The sequence below is a fragment of the Lissotriton vulgaris genome, chromosome 8, assembly GCF_964263255.1.
Source record: "Lissotriton vulgaris chromosome 8, aLisVul1.2, whole genome shotgun sequence".
Taxonomy (NCBI): domain Eukaryota; kingdom Metazoa; phylum Chordata; class Amphibia; order Caudata; family Salamandridae; genus Lissotriton; species Lissotriton vulgaris.
In genome coordinates this window covers 1,422,707,766-1,422,731,895 of record NC_141696.1, presented here as the reverse complement: position 1 = coordinate 1,422,731,895, position 24,130 = coordinate 1,422,707,766, and the positions used below count along the sequence as shown (strand labels likewise).

Below are 24,130 nucleotides of genomic sequence, written 5' to 3'. Positions count from 1 at the left end.
AACATTGGTAGTATGTTAAACAAAAGAGTGAGTAAGGGTAATTGGGGATCACACTCCTGGTCCCCTAAGTAATTATATCTAAACAAAGAGAGAGAGTGTCCTAAGGATGAAGACGTCCCTGTGGTATAGGAAAAATAAGAAAATGGTGTCAAAAGGAAATAGTCTTTACTTTTTTAGGAAACCCCTCACTCACCAACCTACTTGGTGGCATGCTTCATCATCGGGTTCCACCCAAGAAGCCGAATGTCACTTGGGTGTGTTTCGACGTCTGAACTACAGCGGAGCTGGTTGTTTTGTTTCATGAAGGATAGTGTATGTGAGTGAATTCTAAAATTATCTTTGTTGTACTTAAACTTTATTTGGAGCAACAAGATAAGGTTAAAAACAAGTGAGATATTTATATTGGTTAGATTGACCAGGAAAGTATCAGTAGTTTAAGTGAAAACATTGGTCAACATGTTTCAACCTATATGTGTTAGTACAAGGTTTTCGTCAGGACCAAAAGCTGAAACCGGGAGGTCTGCGCACGCTAAGGCGCATCCATCACCTGGTTCCACTACTAGCCAGACCTTGTACCTACGGTGAGGCCACTCTACAGCATTCTGTGTAGGGAGAAAAAAATCGGTGTCAGAAAGAGATAGAGCACAACATTTGCGCACTGTTATATCCATTATGACTTTGATGTATATATCTATTTCACATTTTTCCATTCAGTAAATGTACGTTTTGTAAATAGTATAAAAACAGCACATTCACTCCATTCTGGCTTCCTGATGTGTTTTAGTTAGGAGACTAATTCCTCCTATCTTTTCATTCCAAACCCACGTGCAATTATTGTAAGGAGTGGGTGTCATGCAGAGGTATATATTTAAGAATCTGCGGTCATGTGACTTTGTGAGTCTAGATTCATGCATCAGTACATGGTGCCAGTGACAGTATATATGCGACAGACATTGGATGGAACCAAAGGGTTAAATGTTCAACTCACGGAAGACTAAAGGGGTTCTTGCCCCATGAATGCCGTGGGGGGGCGGGCTTATAGATGCATTCTGTAGGGAACAAAATAGAAGGAATTAAAAGTGATTAAAAATCTTTTGTCTCCCTAATAGAAGACAGGGTTGAAATCTAAGCGGTACCCACCGTGGGATGTATGACGTTACAACGCATACTTTTACTCCGCATACCATTACAACGCGGTATTCACAACGCATACCACTACAACGCATAGCGCTTTGGGGTGCTGGATAGTGGTAAGTATAATTTACTATTCTAACTCCAGTCCCCGTGGACCCTAGGGAAGGTGTTGGATAGTAAATTAAACTTACCTCTTATCCTAGAGCGCCCCCCAGCGCTATGCGTTGTAATGGTATGCGTTGTAATGCCTGCGTTGTAGTGGTAGTGCGTTGTAAAAAATGCGTTGTAACAGGTGAATACCCCCACCGTGTACTGATGCATGAATCTAGACTCACAAAGTCACATGGCCGCAGGTTCTTGAATATATACCTCTGCATTACACCCACTCCTGACAATGATTGCACGTGGGTAAGGAATGAAAAGATAAGAGGAATTAGTCTCCTAACTAAAACGCATCAGGAAGCCAGTATGGAGTGAATGTGCTGTTATTTTTGCAAAGCGTACATTTACTGAATGGAAACGACAAAGATAATTTTAGAATTCACTCACATACACTATCCTTCATAAAACAAAACAACCAGCTCCTCTTTAGTTCAGACGTCGAAGCACACCCAAGTGGCATTCGGCTAATCGGGTGTACCCGATGATGAAGCATGTCACCAACTAGGTTGGTAAGTGAGGAGTTTCCTAAAAAAGGAAAGACTTTTTCCTTCTAACATTGGTAGTAGCTTAGCCTGTAACACCTGGAATAGTGGATCTAGGGTCAGGCCTGGTAGTGCCTTTGTTAGGGACTTCATTGCTATTGTTGTTGCTATTTATTGCCTTTACGAAGCAGGACCTCCATCTGGGTTTTGTAAGAGCCTTTGCTGTCTAGCAAGACTGAGTTATTTGTATGCAGTTACTTCTTCTAGGCGAAACCTGTCCAGTTGGCAGTGCAGCTTTTTGTTTTTTGTGTAATTTATTGCCATGGTTTTTGTTTTGCTTAAGTTGATGTGTAGAGCTTTTGTTTGTGAGAAATCTTTACGTACTGTAATCGGATTGGCGTTCTGCTTATTAAGACCAGGTCGTCTGTGTAGAGAAGGTCGGAGAGGGACATGTTTCCAAGTTTCGGGGCATGTCCAGTTTTGCCAAAAGGTCAGCCATGAAGAGGTTAAAGAGGGAGGTAGTTAGAACACACCCTCGTTTTTTGCCCTCTGGTAGAGTAATGCGCTTTCAAAGGTGCGACCCGGCTCCCAACTTGATTTTAACCCAGGTGTCCATGTGTAGTAAAATCAGCTGGTTTAAGTGGGCTGGTGGGATGCCCCATTTTTTTTAGTTTCTGCCATAGCTGTGCGCGATCTAAGTGATTGAATCCTGAGCAATAGTCAATGGTGCATAGAAATAGTGGTTGCTTGGCCTTTTAACTGTGTCAATCAGAGGTGACAGGGTCATGATGTTGGGGGTGGTTCCCATTTGTCTGCAGAAGCCGGTCTGGTTTGCTGGTTTGATGGATTTAGACTAGGCCCCGGATGTAAGTTCTTCCACGACCATTCCTGCATTGTAATTAGCCTCATTATCGAACAGGGCAACAAGACAGTAGTTATTTGTGTTGCTCTTGTTGCACTGTTTGTAGATGGGAGAGATTGTGGACCCCTTCCAGTATTCTGAGATTGTTTCTTTTTCCAATGTCTTGTTGAAGACTACTGGTTGTGCTTTACTCCAGTACTCTAGGTCCTGTTTGTACACGATATGTGGCATTCCATTGGGGCCCGGAGCACCTTCTGATATCCCTTTGGCTATTTGTTTCCTGATTTGCTGTGCTGATATAATATGGGGTTCCTCACCACTAGTTTGAGGTACTTCGGTGCCCTCTGCTTCTACTCCTGCATTGGGTTTAGCGTGGTTCTGGCTATGTGTCATCTCCTGGTTTGGCACATGACTCTTTCCCGGTGTTTCTCCTCCTTGATCCAGGATTGATCTTCTGAGATACTTGTTAGTACTTTAATCCGTTATTTGGCGCCCTTGAGCTGTACCTTGGGTGTAAGTAGGCATTTATGATTATGATTGGCCATTCTACTTCATTAAAGGGGATTATTGTGGTTACTGCCTGTATTTTGCTTCGGGCTGCTGTGGTTGCCCTTAGTGGTTTGATGATTCCTATTTTTGGTATTGAGGCATAGATTGTCAGGCAACTAGATTGGTGGCAGTATCTTGCCCCCTTCAGTGCGGGGAAGAGTTGGGACATGAATCTTTGCTCATTCCTCCTAGGTTTCTTGGAGAAGTATGAGATGTAAAGCCTGCAGGTAGTCTAAAAGCTGTGTGTTGTTTGCTTTACTGGCTAGGTCGTTGATCTTCCAAATGCACAAGGGAGTCAGTCTGGGCCCATACGGAATAGGGCTGGTGTGGTGGATTGTCTGTCATTGTTGTCCAGTTGTTGTTGGCGGCTTTGGCACCTTTGATTCATGCCTCCCCTGTGGGATATTGTTTCTGTGTTTGCTTGCTGTGGAGCTGCTTCTTGCACCTTTTAGTTCTGATTTGATGATGTGTCTGTCTTGTAGCCGCGTTTTCCAAGTATTTTCGATTAACACGGGGGTTGGGTAGCCTGACTTGTTGTGGGGATATAACTTTATCCCCCATTGTTGAAATGTGCTTGCTTCTTTCAAGACCTTATTAGCAGTGTCATTTGTTATCCAGGTAGTTTTGGTTGTCTCCGGGCCCTGCAAGTTGTCAACCTGGAAAAACTCAATTGATATTAGGTTGATTGAGCACAGGTTGGCCAGGCTTTTAATTGTTTACAGAAGTTGTAGTATGTTGTCCCTGTTCAGAATATATCCACTCCCTCTTGATTTGTATTCTGGCAGAAATATTTTGGTGTCAGTTTCTTGGTGGAGGCCGGGGATGGGCTTTAGTATATAAGAAGCTACCAGTTCCTCCCATTCATGGGGTGCAAGATATGGCATGTCGCAGTCTGTTCCCTGCAAATCTTTGTTTTGTTGATACAAGAGGGAGTTATTGGTAGGGTTGTACACTAATGAACGGTAAGCTGTTGGAGCGGCGGCAGATAAGTATGTTAGCTTTAGGGGAGAGCTGTTTTTGGGTTGTGGTGTGTTGGCGGCATTCTGCCCTATGCTTGGGGAAGCTGAATGAACCATTGTCCTCTCCTGTGTTTGGGCTTGCTAGGTGATCCAAGGAGCGTATGGGCGTTGCTTTCTGTTCATGTTGTGGTTCATTTTGACGGGGGTGTCCTTGTTGGTCAGAATACCTCTTCTTGGGCATTTACCACTTCCGGCTGTTTTTACAGTGATGCCCCCTAGATCTCTGTTTGCGTCTGGTTCTTCATTTCTAATTGGCATTGTCGTGTCCTTAGCTGATGAGTTGTCGGCCACAGTTCGGTGTGCGATGGCTGGGGGTGGGGATTGAGCTGGGCAGTAATCAACGCCCCCTGATTATAGTGGGGTTTGGAGTCCCTTGATGTCTACATTGTTCGAGTAAATTACTGTCCTGGGATCTTTCAAGAATGCAAATTTGGTGCTGATTTTCGGTTGTTGTGTGCAAAGGTTTGCCTTCAGAGTCATACCATTGATGTTTATGAGCTCTTCTGTTTTGCTGTGCTTTTATTCCTTGCATTCCAAGCTGTTTTTGGTGGCCACATTGTTGTAGTTGTGCTGCTGTTGTTGCTGCTGTCGTTGAGGTGGTTGTTGGTGCCTTTCTTGGTGGCTGTGGTTCTTGTGTTGTGTCTGGTGCTGACTGTACTGTTTTTTTTTTAGGCCTTGTAAAGACCCCTCACACTCTTCCTGATCTCATGCTAGAGATGTCGCCTCTTGCTGGTGTCTTGTTGAATTGTTTGGTTGATTTATTACTGTTTTGTTTCCGAAGGCCAACTATCTAAATGTGCAATTTTGGTGGGGATTATGCGGTAAATTCGGTGAACAGTGTCAGACAAGGTAGGAGCAGGGTAGGAGCAGGGGATGTGGGAGGTGAGGGAACGAAGCGAGCCGTATTGTTGATTTGTTGTTCTTCAGACCATGAGGTTTTGAACACCTCCCTCTGAGGCACTGCTTCTAGCGATGTGCCCTGCCTCTGCCTACTACCAGCCGAAGTCCAGCCTGAGTACATGCCTTCAGCTGGACCCCTGTCTGAGCGGCTTGTTAAGGGTTAATAAGGATTGATGGGGCTCAGATTAAGCATGGGCGGAAAATCCGTTTCGCTCGCGGATTTTGCGGATTTTCGGTAAATTCGCAATCCGCGAGATTCGCGAATCTCCCGCAAAATCCGCAAATCCGCGAGCAGCGGATTTTATGGCTTGCTCGCACTGTTCGCGTGAGTTCGCGGCTTTCCAGTACAACTTCGCGCCCCGCGAATAAGCGCTAAATTGCAGAAATACGATCTTAGCAAAACTGAAACTACTTACCAGGTTCAAAAGTTCAGGCTCATCATTAGTAGCCATTTCCTGTAGTGCTTCCTGAGGTTCAGAGTTCAGTTGCCAGTTGCAACTATTATGTGACCCTGCTCTGAACCTCAGAATAGTTACACATATGCCACAAAGGTCCTGAATTACAGCTAAGGGAGACAAGCAGGAGCCAGGCTGGAAGTTCAAATCCATTAATCAGCCCCTAATTCATTATTGTCAGTTGGGGCAGGGCAGGTGTTGTAACTAATTTTGCAACAATGAAAGCACTTAGCAAGTGCAAAAGATCACTAATCAGGAAGCACTAAGGAAGCAGGTGCCAGCTAAAAAAATATTCTGTGACACATTAATCAGCCCCAAATTAATTCAGGTCACTTGAGGCAGGGAAGGTGTGCTTTGCTTTGCCACAATAATTTAAAACTGGACAACCAGAGGATGCTGTGATGAAACAGAGGGTGGCATGGGTGGGCCAGAGGGTGGCATGAGTAGTCAGAGAGTGGCAGTGGTGACAGAGAGTGGCAAACACAAAAAAAAAAATCCGCAAATTCACGAGAATTCGCGGATTTTGCGGATTGCGAGTTCGCAAATCCGCAAAATTCGCGAACGCGAGATTCGCAAAATTCGCCCATGCTTAGCTCAGATGGTTCCCCGGCTTTTCTTTCCGTTCATCAACTTGCCACCTACCGGCTGTTGGCCCTGCCTGAGGCATGCTGGGGAGGTCAGGGTGTTGTTGCTGATGCTGTTATGATCTGCTGCCAGTTGCTGACTGTCTTCTGTTTTTTTAAATCTTGTTTTTTGTTGAAGAAGATTTAGCACTGTTGCACTTTTAGTACTTTAAACAGAGTCATGCAGTTTGAGCAATTTCTTTCAGGGATTTGCCCCCGGGCCCCTTATGCCCCTATGCAGAGCTTCCCTTTATGTTGCCAGTTTTGTCCCTCCCCATTTGCTCACCTGCCTCCCTCCCCTCAGGGAGGGTGGAGAGGGTAACAAAAGGGAGATGGGTGGGGCGACCTCTGAGGATTTGTTGCAGGTCAGAGGCAGAGCAGTGCAGGAGTAAGGCTGCAGTGAGCGAACAGGTCGCGATTGCAAGAGGGGGGGGCAAGCCACACCAGCGTATCACTAGCCACCTCCGCTCCGCCCAGTGATCTCCACGGCTCTGACCCTTTCCCAGTGTGCTGTTTCCTGGCTTTGCCACTGCTTTCGCTGCTCCCCCGCTGGCCTCAGTTCGGCGGCGCTGACAGGGGTGACGAGTGACGGGTTGGCGACAGACCCGCACCACCAGGAGGATGAAGGGAACAACAGTGATGACATGGCGAGGCCAGTGTGGATGGTGTGGCGATGCAAGACCAGGTTCTGGAGATGCAGCTGCCCACCCCATATAGCTGCTGACTCACGTCTCATGCTGGGTTCCTTTTCCAGTGATTGGGCCCCTTCCATTCATCCGTAATAGCCTATAGCAAGAGAACTGGAGGAACTCCATCACGCTCACCCAATTGTGGTGGGCCCATGCCCTGCTCTCCATGCCTGTTGCAGGGGCGGAGCCCGGTGGCAACCAAGAGAAACACAGGAGCTTACCCCCAACATGGTCATGTGGGGTGACCGAGCACCCAAAACAAAAATGTATCATCTGTTTTTCTGAAGAAAAAGTACATAATTTTTTTGTTTATATTTGTTTTATTTGTTGCAACGCAAAGCATATAATTCAGCATTGTAATCTCTGACGCAGAATCAACATTCATCCAGCGTCAGTGCTGCTAGCGACGTATTTAATTTAAAATACAAAGAAAGCTAAACACCAAAAATGCCCTCATATCTCAACCCTTCCACCATGGGTGCTCATGAGTACTTATGTTTCTGTGTACCTTTGGTTTTTCTGTGTACCTTTTGCCATTGCATTCTCAAGGTTCTCCTTCGTTAAATCAAGGTTGTGGATTAGTCAGGCGCAGCAATTTTATATACCTAGGGAAGCTCTGTGAATTCCTGTAACAAGAGGGAGATAAATGGCTGCCAAACTTCCCTAAATGTGTCTTCTTGTAGTTTCAGTGTCATTATAAGTCTCTCCATCCCCAAGAGGTGCCAAATGTGGTGGAGCCACCCTAGTTTAGTCAGGAGCCTGTCAGTTTCAGAGGGACAGAATCGTTTAATGAGCCGCCCCTAACGCCAGCGCAATGTGTCTACCTCTCCTAGCTTTAAGGGGAAAAGTCAGTGGATTAGGGAGGCCCAACTGCAGGTAGGCCCGGAACCGGGGGAATTGAGTGTTGAACTGGTGGTCAATCTCTGTCAGGATTTGCTCACAAAAATTCATCAATTTAGGGCTCTCCCAAAAGATATGCACAAGTGTCCCAAGGGCACCATTACATCTCCAGCACTTTTCACTCCACTGTGGATTCGCTCTGTGTAAGCGGGCCGGCGTTAAATACCATTAGGTGGTGATCTTTGTCATCCTTTCTGTGCTGATTACATTGGTGGCTGTGTGCTTAGCTAGGTTAAAGATGTCCCGCCACTCCAGAAGGGAAAGCTCCCACCCCAGTTCCCACTCTCATCACAGCTGGGCTGCAGATCTAATTTCAGGAGACTTATCGGATAGAAATTTATACGGGTCTTATACCAGGTGTCATTGAGCCGCCCATCTCATCTTGGGCTGCATCAGATAATGCCTGATCTGAAAGTATCGGAATCTCTGTCCCTGGGGTTAGTCGTTATCTCGCCTCAAGGCTTTGAACTGTAGGGGGTACTCTAGATCAAAAGAAATGACCTGTCGATCTGCATCCCTGCTTTGCCCACTCCCCAAAGAACACTGTATTCAGCCCTGGGGAATAGTCTGGGTTCTCCACCACGGGGTAAATGGAGAGGAGAAGGACGAAAAGAGAGATAAAGATTGGGGGAGCGGTGCTGCTTGCCCAAGAAGGGGACCTTCTACTAGTTTGTTCTGGCCAAAGCACTGTCCATGAATGGCAACTTTTCTCCAATTCCGGGTGCGACCACTCCACTAGGAACCTAACCTGTGCTGCTTGCAAATATTGTAAAATACAGGTGCTTGCCAAGTGAGCTTGTAGCGCATACAGGACCGTCTGTCCGCCCATACATATTTTTGAAGTGCTTTTTGTAGAGTCTGAAGTGTCTCAAACGGAGGCCAGTGCGGTAGCGTCACAAAAATGTACAGGATCCAAGGAAGGGCTGACATGTTTAATGCTGCGATCCTTCCAAGCCATGACAGGGGAAAGGCTCGACACCTCACTAGATCGGTGTGCAATCTGATAACCAAGGTGCGATAGTTTATATCTATAACTTCCTGGATAGTCAATGCCAATTGTATCCCCAGATACATTATACTCTGCTCCCAACAAATGGAAAGAGTCTGTGTGAGAAAGTGCGAATAATAGCGGAGAGAGGGGACATCCCTGCCACGTTCCGCACTCTATCGGGAAGTTCCATGATCTCCTGCTGTTTACCCCGACTGGCGTCCATGGCCCTCTATACCCGCTTAGCGCCCAGGCACAAAACCTGTCTCCGAATCCAAATCATTTCAATACCGCTTCTAAGTAGGGCCAATGGACATTGTTGAAGGCTTTCTCTATGTCTATGTAGAAGAGCACCGAGACACGCTGAGAGCCGCTTGCCTTGTCTATGAGGCGGAGGATCCGCTTGGTATTATCTGAGCTCTGTCTGCCAGGAATAAATCCAGCTTGATCTGGACCTACAAGCACAGGCATATAAGGAGCAAGTCGTGTCACCAGGATCGCTGTAAATCATTTAGCGCCAAGGCTTCCTTCAATGAGGGGGGAGTGCCGCTGAGCTTGTAATCTTATTGAAAACTCTGGTGAAGAGAGGAGCCAATAGATTACAAAAGTTTTTTTTATAAAAATAGGCTTAAAAGCCATCTGGACCTGGGGATTTATGTAGTTTCAGTCTAGATATTTCTGCGATTACTTCATCTATCCTCATGGGGCTAACTAAGCATGCTGCTTACTCTTCTGTCAGGCATGTTACTTTAGCATTCTCCAGATACCTTGAGATCGCCTGGGATGGGAGATCCTGTGCGGAGTACAAATCTTTATAAAAGGCCCCAAATCTCCGCCACCTCTTCGTCCTCCATCACTTTTGTCCCATCGTCCGCGAGTAGGGTCTCAACGTTAGCCTGACACTGACCCCTGAGTTTGTTTGCCAGTTTTCTCCCAGGCTTATTACCCCCACATAAAACGCAAGCTTGAGGCTGAGTAGTGAATACTCGAGTTGGCGCAAGACTCTGGGTGCCCCAGTACGGTGGTGAATGTGCCCCAGTTTGCACCTTTGTTGCTGTAGGTGCCTGCACTTGGGTGCCTGCGCTTGGCACGTCACTCCTTATCTGCCGCAGAGATTACAATCAGTTTCTCTCTAAGTACAGCCTTCATTGCGTCAAGGTCTCCAAGGTATCGTTGGCCTCTAAGTATTACTCTCTATATCTGTTTTGCTACCTCTGGTCTACGTAGCGGGTCTCTCGCAGTCACCAGAAATGGGGTCTTCGCACATAGGGGGGAGCGCATGGTTTAGCAGAACCCCTGAGTGGTCAGATAGGGATCTAGTTTCACTATCTACTACCCGTCTCACTGCCAGGACCTCCCTAGAGCCACGGAACTTGTCCAGTCTTGCTTAGGATTTATGTGCATGGGAGAATGTGTAGTACCTAGAGTTTGGGTGCAAGCTTCCCCAAATGTCTCTAGGTCCCAGCTCCTGCAGCCCAAAAGCAGCCCCCTGACTGATTTCCCCAGCTACACCCTGTCTCTAGGTCGAGCGGTCAACTGCATTGTTAAAAACTAAGTTCAAGTCGCCCCCCTAGAGCACCCATCTGTTCTGTGCAGTTAGAATGTCTTTCTTGTCCCTCATTGGGGTCTCTCAAACAGGGCCTCTAAATATGGGCGCATGACCGGGGCCTCTAGGTCCTTCGCTGCTGGCAATGTCGTCCTGTTTGAGGTTGTCTGGGAGTCGCTCTCCTGGGAGCCTGGTTGTTTGAGCAGCAAGTCTTTAATTGAGCCCCCCTTCTTGGCTCTCGCAGACGCCATATTATAAAAAGCACCTGGACCCTTCCCACAGTGCCCTGTCCGGACTACTCCACTCTCGAAGCAAAAAGTAGCTGTGCTCCCCTCAAGCCCGGGACACGTGGGTTGCACTTGCTTTGGCTTTGGGTGCAGCCAGAGTGTCACTTCCGTTGCGACTGTGGGCTGCACAATCCACCCCTCACTACTTCTGTCTTGTTGTTGCCAATCACCCTAGCCCTCCAAGCTGCTTCCAGGTATCCCTTCTGTAACTCTTTGGGGGGACTGGAGGTCTTCCTCTAACACGCCTGCATCACCTTGCAGGCACTACTTTGTTAGCATCAGGGCTGGTCACTTCTCTATCCCCGTGTGCACTGCTCCTGATGGCCCAGGTCTGCTTCTCCCAGTCATCCGTCTAACTCAGGCAGCGGGGGCGATGTTTGTGCATCTCGCGTAGCAAGGCACAGTCTCCAGTGTTGGGGCCCTCAGCTAATTCCTAAGACTTATTGACTTGCCTTGGCCCTACCCAGTGGGATACAATTTCTTTGGGCGATTCAGACTCAAGCTATTCCCGGCCTGCAGCATCTCTTTATATGTGCGTAGCTTGCTGCCTCTAATAGCCCGCTTCCATGCCCTTCCACCCCTTGTCACGCACCAACTCCCCAGCCGTCGTCTTTGTGGTACCCAGGGGCCACAGATGCAGCTTCACTACCCCTGAGGCTTCCATCGACCTCTTTGAGCCATTCCAGGCCCTACGCTCATCTCTAACTCATGGTGATTACTAGCCAACACCACAGCCCCTGAGTAGACCTTCGACTGCTCTGCTTCGCTACCCTGAGAGAGTCAAGCACTACAATGTGGTGCATGGTTCCCAGTGAGGGGAAGTTGTGGACCTATTACTTGCACAGGCCTCACCTCATGCACAGCTTATCACCCAATTTACTACAGCGATCATCATAAAACTTTACAGTTTTAAACCAAATGTTAGTTCTCTATTAGTAGTTGTTGTTTATATTTTAATTCTGACCGTATTTAATGATTTTTTTATTTATCATTTAATGTTGTAATTCCATTGCATAGTATGAATGTTTTGTCTACCAACATGCCTGATTTTAACGAAAAGTAAACAAGCTGCACTCTTTTTCGTTACTAAAAGTAGTACCTCACCGTCTAGATAGCCTTCATGTATTCCTTTCTTGCATTATCTTGTTATGTATATTTAAAAACTTTCTGGGATATTTTATGTATTTATTTAGTTACAATCTTGGTCGTTAATACCTATTGTGTGGTTGTTAATTCCCTGCTGTCACTGTCATTTAATTTCTTAATTTCTTTAAAGTTTTTTTTAGTTAGGTCAAAGCGAAAAACTGGTGAAACATGCAGTAAGGATGCATGTGATTGATCACTCATATTTTGTGAGAAGGAAGGGTATGAGGAGGATGATTTTTGTTCCTGGATGAAAGAAAGTAAGAGCCTGGCTCATATCCGAAGAAAAAGAGTTCCTTAGATGTCAAGCTAAAGAGGAGAGGGCTTGTTTTTTCAGTATTGAATTTCTTCCATTTGTGAATTTGTACACAGACAGTAACATTTATTGACAGCTGATCCAGGTGTCTGCTTAGAAGAAGCCATATGCTCGGCCTGCTACCAACAAAACAACAACCATGGATAGTTAAAACAAGGTTAAGCCCAATTGAAGTAAATGCCTTTTTTGGGATTAATCATAGCTGCTTCTTCTCTTCTGCAAAGCACCTGAAAATATAAATTCATAATTTTACCTAGTGCACAGTCTGGTTTTGCCTGAGAACCACCTGGAAAGAATAGCCACGATAATAGATGTAATAATGGCCATTAACTTTTCTAATTCAGAGTTAATGGACACACTTTATATCTGAGTTCTTACCTCCTCCTTGAAGCTTTTTTCAAACTCTTTGAATGCTGCACTCAATGAATTTTCATAACCTTCTTTATAAACCAGATTTGTTCTGGTCTTTCCTGTGTAGATTTTACCCGCTGTTAAAGAAAATGGAGTACAGCTATATGAAATATTGCGAAATATAAAAACTAAAAAATTACAATTCTCTTTGATTCTACAGAATGACATTTTCAAATGATGCCTGGTATTTCATTCATTGGGAGAAAAAGGATCATATGAACTTCAAATACAAATTGCCTTGCTCCACTGAAGAGAAATTGATAACCATCTTTCAAAAGGGGTCATCTTAGTGCCCCTAATGTTTGCTTGATACCTTTTTGTTTCTGTTCATCTATGCTACATCAATTTCTGAATTCATCTCTTGATCAAAGCCAATTGGGTAAAATCTAGATCAAATGAGGTCACACCTTGGTCAGGACTTCACGCAGTGATTGAAACTGCAGCTCTCCGTGTGTCATACCAATGTGACCGTATCCAGCTCGCTGTGTCAGTGATATATATGTTTGCCCTTATGCGTGTTTGAATACATTTACTTTTTTCTAGCACATTATGCAAACCAATCCATCTATAGGTGCCCATACTTTTTCGCAGTTATCGAAAATAATGCAAAGGGGATTAATTGATTTTCTTAGGATGAATTGATCTTTAGCAGAATGTTTCTCCTCTGATCTGTGATCACAAAGGAATCTTCTGCTCTCATTGACTAAATAAATCGACCTCCTTATGTCTAAGAGATATATCAACGGGGACCACAGAACCGCTTCCACACAGTAGCTGTGCATAGCAGGAGACTATGAGCCTAATTTCCATGACAGAGTGTCCTGACGGTTAAATTATGAGGTGGGCAGTTGGGCAGACTGCCACCTTTCAGACAACAGAGCCCGCTAGCTACACTGTCAAAAAGCTTACCCAAGTGGCCCAATAAAGTAAAAGCCATAGGACTAAGGATATCAGAAAGCCGACCCGATTCAGAGAGGATGGAGTGATGGACAGAAAAAAATATATTTCCTGCATGCTGGGAGAAAGGCTGGGGGAGTCATTAGTTTTTTTGTTTTTCACAAATAAACTCCCAAACAAAAAAGTTTGGTGAAAAGCTGCCTAACAGAAGGGGCTGTCCACCAAACTTGTAGTCTTCAAATGAACTGCCATGGTGACATTTCCTCTGACAGCACGGAGGTCAGTGGTGCTCCAGTGATGATCTCCTAATCTGGTGGGTAGGTGGTTTTATGGTACGAAACCATAAACCCACCTACAACTTATTAGGAAGGTGGTAGAAAGCGGGCAATGGAATAATTTTGATAGCTACCTCGGACACAGGGTAAGGTAACTTGATGGGTATTGAAAGCTGCCTACTGCCATCTGAAAATGTCATTTTCTAGAGCCGACAGGGACAGCAGTGGTATATTACAAAATAACCCATTAGGTTAATTGCCTTTTACAGTTTAAAGGGGCTGGTAACCACAGAATATACAGAGAATGATGAAAGGACAATGACCCGTTTAGGGAAAGGCTGCCGCTGCTAAGGTTACCCTGCTCCTTGACAAGGGTCAGCTTTGGTACTGGAACTCATAATGACTGCTTCAGCAAGTTCACATAAAAATAATGTAATCTTTTTTTATGTTGATCTTTATGTAGAATTAGAATCGTCTGCCGCTATCTACTTGCCGTTTCATGGTATACTGTGATTTAAATCAATATATTTCATTTATATTAATTTACCTAAATCAATACTAATATTAGGGAGAAACTGCAAACTAATGACAGGACACACTGTCTAATGAAATACTAGAAACACAGGGCTTTCCCCCCACCGGTGCAGAGCGGGAATATCGTCATAAAAATATCGACTAACCTTAATATCGCCGCAGAAAAATCTACAAGAAGAAATATCGATGTCAAAAATATAGTTTGACCAGAATATCGACAGACAGGTAAGTTATATCGTTAACATTAATATAGTTGTAATAAATATCGTTTACAAAAACATAGTTTACAAAAATATCGTTTTTTAAATAATTAAAAGTAATTTAGTGTTTTTAATGAGTATTGGTTGTCAAAGTAGTATTTTTTGTAGTATTTTATTAGTTAATAAGGTATTTTATGTTGAATTTAGTGTTAATAGTTCTGTAGCGGGTTGTGGGTTTATAGGGGAGTAGGGTGGGAAGTAATTTAAATATAATAACATAATTGATTAATTAATGTGTTAATTGAATATAAATAGTGTAATAAATAATAGTTAATTAATTTCAATTAGTTAATTGATTATTAATTATGTAAATTACTTATGTTAATTGTTTAATTAATTTTAGGTGTGTGTAGTGGAATTGTTAAGTGAAAATGTAGTGAATTAATTACATTTTAATTGAATGATTATTTAATTAATGATTAATTAAATAAAAATGAAGATTTGTTAATTTTTAAACGAGTAAATACATTTAGTAATTTTTACCCCTACACTATCCAACACTTTCCCTACTGTTGCACCCTCTGGAGTGGGAATAGTAATTTTTACCCCTACGCTATCCAATGCTTTCCCTACTGTTGCACCCTCTGGAGTGGGAATAGTAATTTTTACCCCTACGCTATCCAACGCTTTGTCTACTGTTGCAACCTCTGGAGTGGGAATAGTAATTTTTAACCCTACGCTATCCAACGCTTTCCCTACTGTTGCACCCTCTGGAGTGGGAATAGTCATTTTTACCCCTACGCTATCCAACGCTTTCCCTGCTGTTGCACTCTCTGGAGTGGGAATAGTAATTTTAACCCCTACGCTATCCAACGCTTTCCCTACTGTTGCACCCTCTGGAGTGGGAATAGTAATTTTTACCCCTTCGCTATCAAATGTTTTAACTAATAATATATTTTATATTTTAATTATATGTATGTATTATTGTTGTTATATAAAGTAATGTGTTAAATATATGTATATGTACACATTTATTAAGTTTATAATGAAAAAGTGTAGTTAATTTTTTTTTAAATAGTCAAAAAATAAAAGTAATGTAAAGTATTTTGTTAATAGTACTTATATTTATTTATTATTTAATGTAATTTTAATTAATTTAAAAAGTCGATATTTTTTACATCTATATTTATTACAACAATATTTTTGAGTAGATATTTATGTACTTACCTGTTTAGATATAGGGTGTCGATATTTTTGTAAACGATATTTTTACAACTATATTTTTGTAAACTATATTTTTGTAATCGATATTTCAACACCCTACCCCCACCACCACGTAGGAAACATATAATTGCTCCTGACGTATTTGGAAAATGTGATTCCGAAAAGAATGGGTTCATTTTCTGCATACCTTTAAATTAGATTTTGAGGTCCTCATTCTGGAATTAACCTTCGTGTTTATTGGTGATGGTAATGAATGCATCACCCCTTCATATAACTTTGTCTGAGACATTTTTTTAAAACATCTTAATTTAGTATGCAATTAAGAAACCCAAACTTCCATATTTAAACAGGGTAGGAGGAAACGTCTACTGATGATCTGTCTTCCCCCCAAAAGATACACCGAGGGTTTTTTGGACTCTGGCAGGTCAGCTGACATGTGATTGGGGTGGCAGAATCACCACCTCTGCTGGCCTTGATGTGACCACCCTGCTGAATTTTTTTAAAGTGCCTCAAGGAATGTGGTATATATTTGTTTTCCAGCGGAGCTCCTACCTAAATATTTGCACTCATTTGGTAAATAGAAAACTGTGACAGCCTTACTGCCATATCCTAGCAGCATGGTGACCTGATCTGGCCATCACTTTTTTCCCCAAAACAGGGCTCTGGATTTGGAAAATGAAAAACGAATGGCCCTGACAACCCAGCAGTGTCCGTCAGCCTGCAGGAGAATGTTTTGTATTTTTCTATCAGGGAAGGAAGAAAATGGTAGACAGGGTGTTGGGAGGATGGCCCTTTTGACCCCAGGTCTGAAGGTGGCTGCTGCTACCAGAGGAGTTTCTCTGAGGATATCCGGATATACTAAATGAAGTGAGGGACTCAAGATGTGGAAAACCAGGACATCTGCCAATTTGATGCTGATGTCATGTTACGAGCCACCCCTAAAGTGAGTTCTATATTGAATTATTAATTTAAAACAATTTCCTGAAGCCATACACAAAAACTTCATTCAACACCACAGCACATCAGCAAGGTATATGCGGGAAGGTTATTGACACCAATCTGCACATTGAAAGTACCTGTCATGATTGATAACGAAGCGGTGGTCCTCTCCAAGCAGCTAAGTGCCTCGATGGATACTTTGTACTTAGTTGAAGGTAAGAGGCCAGAAAAAGTGATTTCCGTTGTTCGTTTGTTTTCGCTTTTCATTGATCCATCATTATAGAACAGCGTCACATTGTAAAGAATGTCCTTCTGGCTGCTTGCCTTGGTCCATCCTAAATGAATGACGTGGCTCGTGACACTCTTGATTTCGAATGACAGAGGTGTTTGGCCTGTGAAGAGATGTATATTTAGAAACCGTTAATTATTTATTAATTGCATTGTCCATGTTTACAGTTTGATACGTTGTGATGAACGACGCATTCTTCTGGCAAGATGTTCTGAAGGGTTGGTCACAAAAAGTGATTATAAATTGCATGCTGACATTTTGCAACCAACATTTAATTTTGCAATGTAACCTGTGTACTAAAAGGTCACATCACACTCTGAAGTTGAAGGAGAGCAGACCACCATATCTGTTTATGCATTCCCTAATGAATTTGTTTTTATCAAAGCAGCCCTTGTTCCTTAAAAAAACCAATGCTGCTTAAAACAAATGTTTCCCACAGCCTGCTCCCCCCAGACTGCCCCCGCCATTCGCAAAGGCCAGGGGGTGGCCAGGAGTAAGGAAGTATTCCTTATACTGTTTTGTGACTCAGGCAAATAAAATAGTAGTAATAAGGCATAATCATCTAAAAACCCTTTCTCATTTTAATACATTTATATTGGGGTTAAGGAGGGGGTGGAAAGAAATCACCACTCATTGACGTCGAAATAACTTAGTTGTGGAGGTTTATTTGCCACAGCCCAAACAGCACCCACAGGCACTGCTCAGACCCCCAGCAGACCCCGAAATATGCCAATCATAACAGAACTAAGAACACAGAAACATCAGTAATGTTAAATGACAAATCGCCCACTATTTTATGAAACGGCTGCACCGTCACCGGCATTGACTTATCTTTGGGACAACCCTCCGTAATATTTTCTTGACCAACTTCAAATCTTCTTCCTCGGACATGCTGGCTAGCCATTCTTCTTCAGTGAACCCGCACTCTTGACATACATCAATGGCCGCTGGCCAACACTCTTCATCCTCTTCCTCAATACTCAAACTATGCTCATCAACAGGAATAGGAGACAAATAATCAGCTCTGACATGTTTTCCTTCTGGGATGTACTCAAGTTGGAAAGTATATTGTAACAGTCTGGAGCTCAATCTAGCGACCCTCAGTGAATGGTCCTTAATTACCCCCCCACTCAAAATGTTCGCTAAAGGCTTGGCACCCATCTTTGACATGAACTTTGCCCCCCAAATAGAGCTTTTAAAACGTTCAACAACGCAACAACATGCCAAAGGTTATTACTCTATAACTGAAAAAATAATGTCACTGTCCCCTAGAGCTCTAGGTGGAAACCCAATGGCCTTCTCACTTCCTTTTCTAAGTTGAGCAAGTGAAGCACCCAATTCGTCATTGCTTGCTCCCACAGTAATGATGTATTCTTAAATGGAACCAAATGGTGCTAATACCTCAGCAGAAACAATGTCATCTTTTTAAAACAACAAATTCAGCTTGGTATTTTTCATCCCACTGAAACATTTTTCTCTTCTTAAGAAGACCGCTTAAATCAACTGTTTTTGCTGAAAAATTCTCGATAAATTTAGCATAATTACCACATACTCCTAACAAAGAAGGAACTTGTTTGCGATTCGCTAGGGTAGGTGTTTTTGTGATCGCTTGAACTAAAATTGGTCGGATGTCTACCCCCTTTTCAGGACTCAGAACACAGAAACCTAGGTGATGTTAAAGGTACATCACCATACTTTATTCGTTTTTTTTGTTCGTACAGAGCAACAATTATCATAGCCGTGCAATGCATACAATTATAATAAAGATGTTCATTAACATCATCCAGTGGTGATGTAAGGTGGATAAGTTGCTATTGATTAAAGTGTATAAGTTTTGTCTATGATGAGTGTATCCTGGTCAGTGGTTTGAAGGGTCTTGAGCACATTATCATATCGGGGACGAACACTGATCCTGCATCTAGCATGGGGCTGTTCTTCACGTACTCAAATTTATTAAGATAACTGTGGATTATTATCGCTGTCAAATTTTTCATGTTATAACATTCCACAACTTGGACCACCATATGCTTAATGGGAGTGTAGTGCACAACTTCCAGAAATCCACAAGTCCCTTCTAATGTGTCTATTGTATTGCAATCTGATAGTTTTCCCACCTGCTAGCATCTAGTTATGTATATCAATAGAATACCATAGTTTTCCCTGCAGTAAAATGTGCCTTTTTTTTGCATATTCCACTAGATTGCTTACTTGTATGGAGCTAGATATGTTGGTATATTTTGCCTTTTGGCACTCATGCGATGCTAAACACCTGCCAGTACATGTTATCTACCATTCCAATGTGATATTAATTTCATATGTTGCCTTTCTAGTTTTATCAAGGCCTGCTTTCATATTTCACAATATTAAGGAGTGGCAGTGCCATCTTTGCAGCATTCTGTTATTCATTAAACTTCTTAACCAGCGATCTTGTATTTTCAGTACAAAAGCCTTTGAAATAGTTTTTGTAAAGGCTGGTCATCTCTGCTTTGACTTATGCAGCGCCTAACCTAGATCTGCCAGAATTCCACATCCTGCGATTGATTTTCTCACCCCAAGAAGAAGATGTATACGCACAAATTTTACATGCATTTTCTCTGAGAGAAGCTTGTCACATTGTGCCACTCCTGGAAGAGGTGTGGCGCAGCGGGAAGAGGTGTGGCGCAGCGGCCAGGGTGCCTGGCTTAGGCCCATGGGGTTCACAGTGCAATCCCTGGTGCTGGTGGTAGGTTAGCCCAGCACCATGTGACGCTGGGCAATAGCTTGCTTAATCTTCCCGATGGCCCCCCGCGCTGGGGCACCTCTCCGGAGGTAGCTGTGCGCTTTACAAATGCTGGTATTATTATTATTACCTGGGTTAAACCCATTTCTCCCAGGAACTTGTTCTTTACTTCCATGTAACTTGGATACTTGACAAGGCCAAAGCATACCCTTGTCTCCCCATTAGTTCATGTTCAGAATACTCAAGTGCATTAACGCTGTTTTTAGCACTTACGTCTGGACTACTAAGGGGGATATTCACAAAGCTAAACTGTCATGTGAGTAAATCTACATGTATTAGTTTACTCCTACACTCTTTATTACATTGTCTACATTTGGTTATTCACTATTTAGTAGTCTAAGGTTACTCCTACAAGTCTCTTAAAATACTCTAAAAATCTATCTATAGAATTAATTGAAATCAATGTAATGTATTTTTTAAAAAGTTATAATTATTTTAAAATTGAAAAAATACTGCTGACATATTTTGAATAACATATTTATTTACATTAAAATACATCTGATATATTTTTAAATGTTTATTTTAACATTATTTCCTACGGGGTTTATTTTAAGTTACTACCTCCATTATTTTCTTGGGGAGAGGGATGATGCAGTACGTGTGAGTAGGCATGGGTGATGCTGAACTTACTCCAGCTCTGAGCTGGAGTACATTTATGACTGTTGTGGGTCCATTTTGACTGTAGTAACTTTAGAAGTGCAGTTTTAGAATAGGAATATTCTTACTGTTTTGTGGGTGGGTGCATGTCCTTCCGTAAACCCTTCCCTAATCGTCACTTAACCCCTCCTTACTCTTTCCTTCAGTAGTAAGTATTCCCCATTTCCCATCCACTCACCCCGTCCCTCCCACATTTACTACAAAAACATATAGAGACATAGATCTCTGCAGTCTGAGCAGACAACTCTACATAGAAAAGCTAGGAGAGTTAGAGGCATAGACCTCCGCACATAGGTTTCTGAATAGCATTTTGTAGTTTGTAAGCAATACTATTGCAGTACTATTAAACGTGCTACCTAACACAGTTTGTGAATAGACCCTTAACTGATTTTTGTTTAACTAATAATGCTTTTCAATTAGGAGTAATATCCTTACCGCAAGATTGAGCAATAATGGTTGTTGAAGTAGTTGGAGTTGCTGTTGATGTTGGATTACTAGTCCAGAGTTTAGTAGTACTCAAGGTTTCTTTGGTCATTATACGAGTGCTGGGAGTTCTTGTGACTGTTGATGTAGTTGCTGAATTAGAAACCGCAGAAGATGATGTGTTTTTGATGAGAATTGGGTTGGTGGTGCTGGTTGTGATAGTGGCAGACGTTCCATTGATCATTGAAGTTGGGTATTTCGATGTAGTTGATGCAACAGCTGAATTAGATGTAGTTGTTGAAATTGTCACTGTAGGCATACTATCCCTATTGGTTCCTTTGACCATAGTAGTCATTTCAGAAGTTGTACTTTGTGATTTGGTTGAATTAAAAAGAATAGATGCCGCACTCTCTGTTGTAGGGTTAGCTGTTCTGGTGTTTGAACTTCCTGAAATCCATTTGGTTGTTATAGCTTGAGCTTCAGTAATTTTTGTTGTTAGGTTTTCAACAGATACAAAAGAAATAGCAGTTGTATTGACAGTCAAAGGCTTATTACTATTGATGGTAGAAGTGTTGGTATTCCCAGTGGTTTCAACAGCTATGGTTTCTCGGACTGAAGCTGTCATTGCTTCTCTTGAAATGAAAGGGATATGTGTAGCACTGACAAATTCCTTTGTGGGACTGCTAGTGGCAGAAGTTTCAGAAACCCTATAAGTGAGTGTAGGTAATGTTTCAGGAAAAATAGTTGTTGTGGTTTTGGTGGAAATAAAAGAAGACAATACTTCTGAGGCCTGGGTAGGAGGTGTGTTAAACGTTTCGAAAGGCCTTTTGGTCTCCACATTTGTGGTTTCAGCAGTTGCAGTTAGTGTTTTTTCAGATGAGAAAAAAATAATAGATTTTGTATTGATGGTTGAAGAGGTTCCAGTATTGGCAATGGAAGCTTCAAAAGTCTCATTGGTCACTACAGTCATGGTTTCAGGAATTTTGGATGTTAGAGTATTATTTGAAATAAAACGGGTAGAGGCGACATTTAGGGTTGAAGACTTAGTATCACTGGCAGCAGAAGCCTCTGAAATCCCACTGGTTACCATAGGTATAGTTTGAGGAATTGCTGATGCTTCAATAGAAACAGCAGTATCAGGCGATATATTGAGGCTTGACGACATTGTTACAGCTTCTGAAGTGCCTTTAGCCACAGTTGACATTATATCAGGAATTGTAGGTGTTATTGTTGTGGACACAGAAAGGGATGTTGTGAAGTTAATTGAACCCGTTGTAAATAGTTGACTATATGTTCTGGACTCAGTGGCAGTCGTTGCTGTATCTGCGACTGAATGTGTTGCACTTGTCGGAATGATTGTAGATGTTGGAACTGAAAGCCTCGTATAAGGCGAATTTCCAGCAGAACCCGTTAATGATTCTACTCCACTTGATGCTGATAATGTTGACGAAGTTAAACTTTGGTCAAATGTTGTTTCTTCAGTTTTCAGATATGAGGTAAGTGGCTTTGTCATTATTATCTCAGTAGCTGCGGTTTTTGCTGATTCTGCAAAGGAATGAGATAAAAAAAGTGAAACATATTTAGAAATCTAGACATTTACTTACAAGACTTAAAAGTCCTGTTGAACTGCAGGTGCACGAAGAATGTGGTTGTAATAGGTTACAGAACTGCAAAGCCTTTACACTGAGTATCAATCGCCTCGATATGAAAAGGAAAATTTTGAGTGGGAGTTCACAACGTGTTGAGGCCTGAGAAAAGTGGAAGAAAATTGCACAGATGGGGAAAATGCTGCAGAGGACACAATGCTGTGGACTGGAAGATGATGGTAGGGTTCACAAAGAGAGTGAGAGGACTGAAGGATAATGACAGGCAACGGGTATGGTATGTGCAGGAGATGCTCAATTGCAACTGAGGAAGGCGATACAGGCCTGCTGGTGGAAGGACATAGAGGGCAGGGAGGACATTCCACTGTAAGAGATAGAACAAAATAAAAAGGAATAGAACAAAGGTCATGGGGATAGAGCGAGGATTGAGAAGGTTTAGAGGCTAAAAGGTGCAAGTGGAAGTGAGATGAGCAATGGCTGTGTCTGTGGCAAAGGATTTAAAGTGTGCTTGGGTACCGGAAAATACTAAAGGGTGACATCAAATTCCAGGTAAATACAGACGCTTGCTCCTGACAATGCTCTGCTAGCCCAAGAAAATTGTTTGTGTGATTAACCTCTGTGGGCTTTTTGTGGCTTTTCAAGTTTATTCTCTGCAGCCAACCACCCCACTAAGGGAGAAGGATGAACATCTTTTGTCTAAAACCTCCCTGTTTGCTAAGGTAGTGGATTTCTGTCTTCCCAAAGTCATCCTCTTACAAGCCTACAAAGCATATCTGAACCACCGCCTCACATTCCACTTACCGGCCAGACAACTCCAATTCACCCAACGCGCCCTAGCCTCCGTCCCCAGGATCCAACCGGAGGAAGTTCATTCTCTTACCTCATTGCCAGGAACACCCTGCCCCTCCACATCAGCAATTCGCGTTGCTGACCCAAATCAACAAGGACATCAAGAAGTGGCTATGAGCCTCCACACTGAAAGGGACCAGCAGCCCCCCGTTCCTTCAGACCCTCAAGGGTGAGTAGTCTTGTTTGACAAACCACTGATTATTTGATTGTATCCCTGTATGTACAACCTAACACATCATCACTTAATGCAATGAAAAGAATACCAATTTCATTCCAATAACAGTGCTGAGGCTAGTAAGCAAAAAGAGAACACACTCACCTGAGACCTTGAATGTAGGGCCTCGCACAGGCACCTCTGTAGACATCAGTGTGCTTGCCACTGTTTTCCCCAATGCAATAGAAGTCACAACTTTATGCATATCTCTTGAAGTGCTGCTTTTGATTGTGGGTGCTGCAGTTGAAGAAAAGCGTGCAGTATGTCCTTCTGATGTGCCGGCCTCTGGTGGAGTGCTGATCGATAAAGGTGCGCTGCTCTCAAAGGGTGCACTAAAAAATGTCCTGTCTGCATTTGAGGCAAATATTGTTGCAGCTGTAGTGAATGCAGGTACTGATGGCTGAATGGGGCTAGATTTGTGGACAACTGTATTTGAGGCTGTGTTGGTGCCTTGGGTATCCATCGTGGTGGAGGTTGGAGGTAGGCCTGTTGCTGCAGTCTTATTTGTAATTTGTTTGCTAGAAAACACATCAGAGGCAGTGGATGATGGTGTAAGAGTGCTGGAAAGAGCAGGAGATGTTTCGAGAACGGTGCTGTGGTCCCTGGTTTCAGTAAGTGTGAGTGACAATGTAGACTTTCGATCAGCATTAGATGACATGGAAGGTAAATATCCAGCTGTGCTTAACGTATATGTGGAAGATGTTGCATTGACGGACTCAGATGAGTTACGAGTCATTGAAGATGACTGTCCATCTGCTCCTATATCCTTAGTACTTTCTG

The 24,130-nt window shown here is 42.9% G+C and overlaps 1 protein-coding gene across 1 annotated transcript in view; it reads right to left on the bottom strand.

Annotated features, from left to right (window-relative positions):
• Nucleotides 1-23,633, bottom strand: part of LOC147698857 (uncharacterized) — a 74,101-nt gene extending 50,468 nt beyond the window's left edge. Inside the window, exons 1-4 of the mRNA XM_086933524.1 lie at nt 23,456-23,633; nt 20,696-22,228; nt 16,673-16,927; nt 12,434-12,543 (exon numbers count right to left, since the gene is read on the bottom strand). Coding sequence (XP_086789650.1) covers nt 12,434-12,543; nt 16,673-16,927; nt 20,696-22,228; nt 23,456-23,555 — 1,998 coding nt within the window. The 5' untranslated portion in view covers nt 23,556-23,633. The remainder of the gene's footprint in view (nt 1-12,433; nt 12,544-16,672; nt 16,928-20,695; nt 22,229-23,455) is intronic.
• Nucleotides 23,634-24,130: the final 497 nt, after the last annotated feature.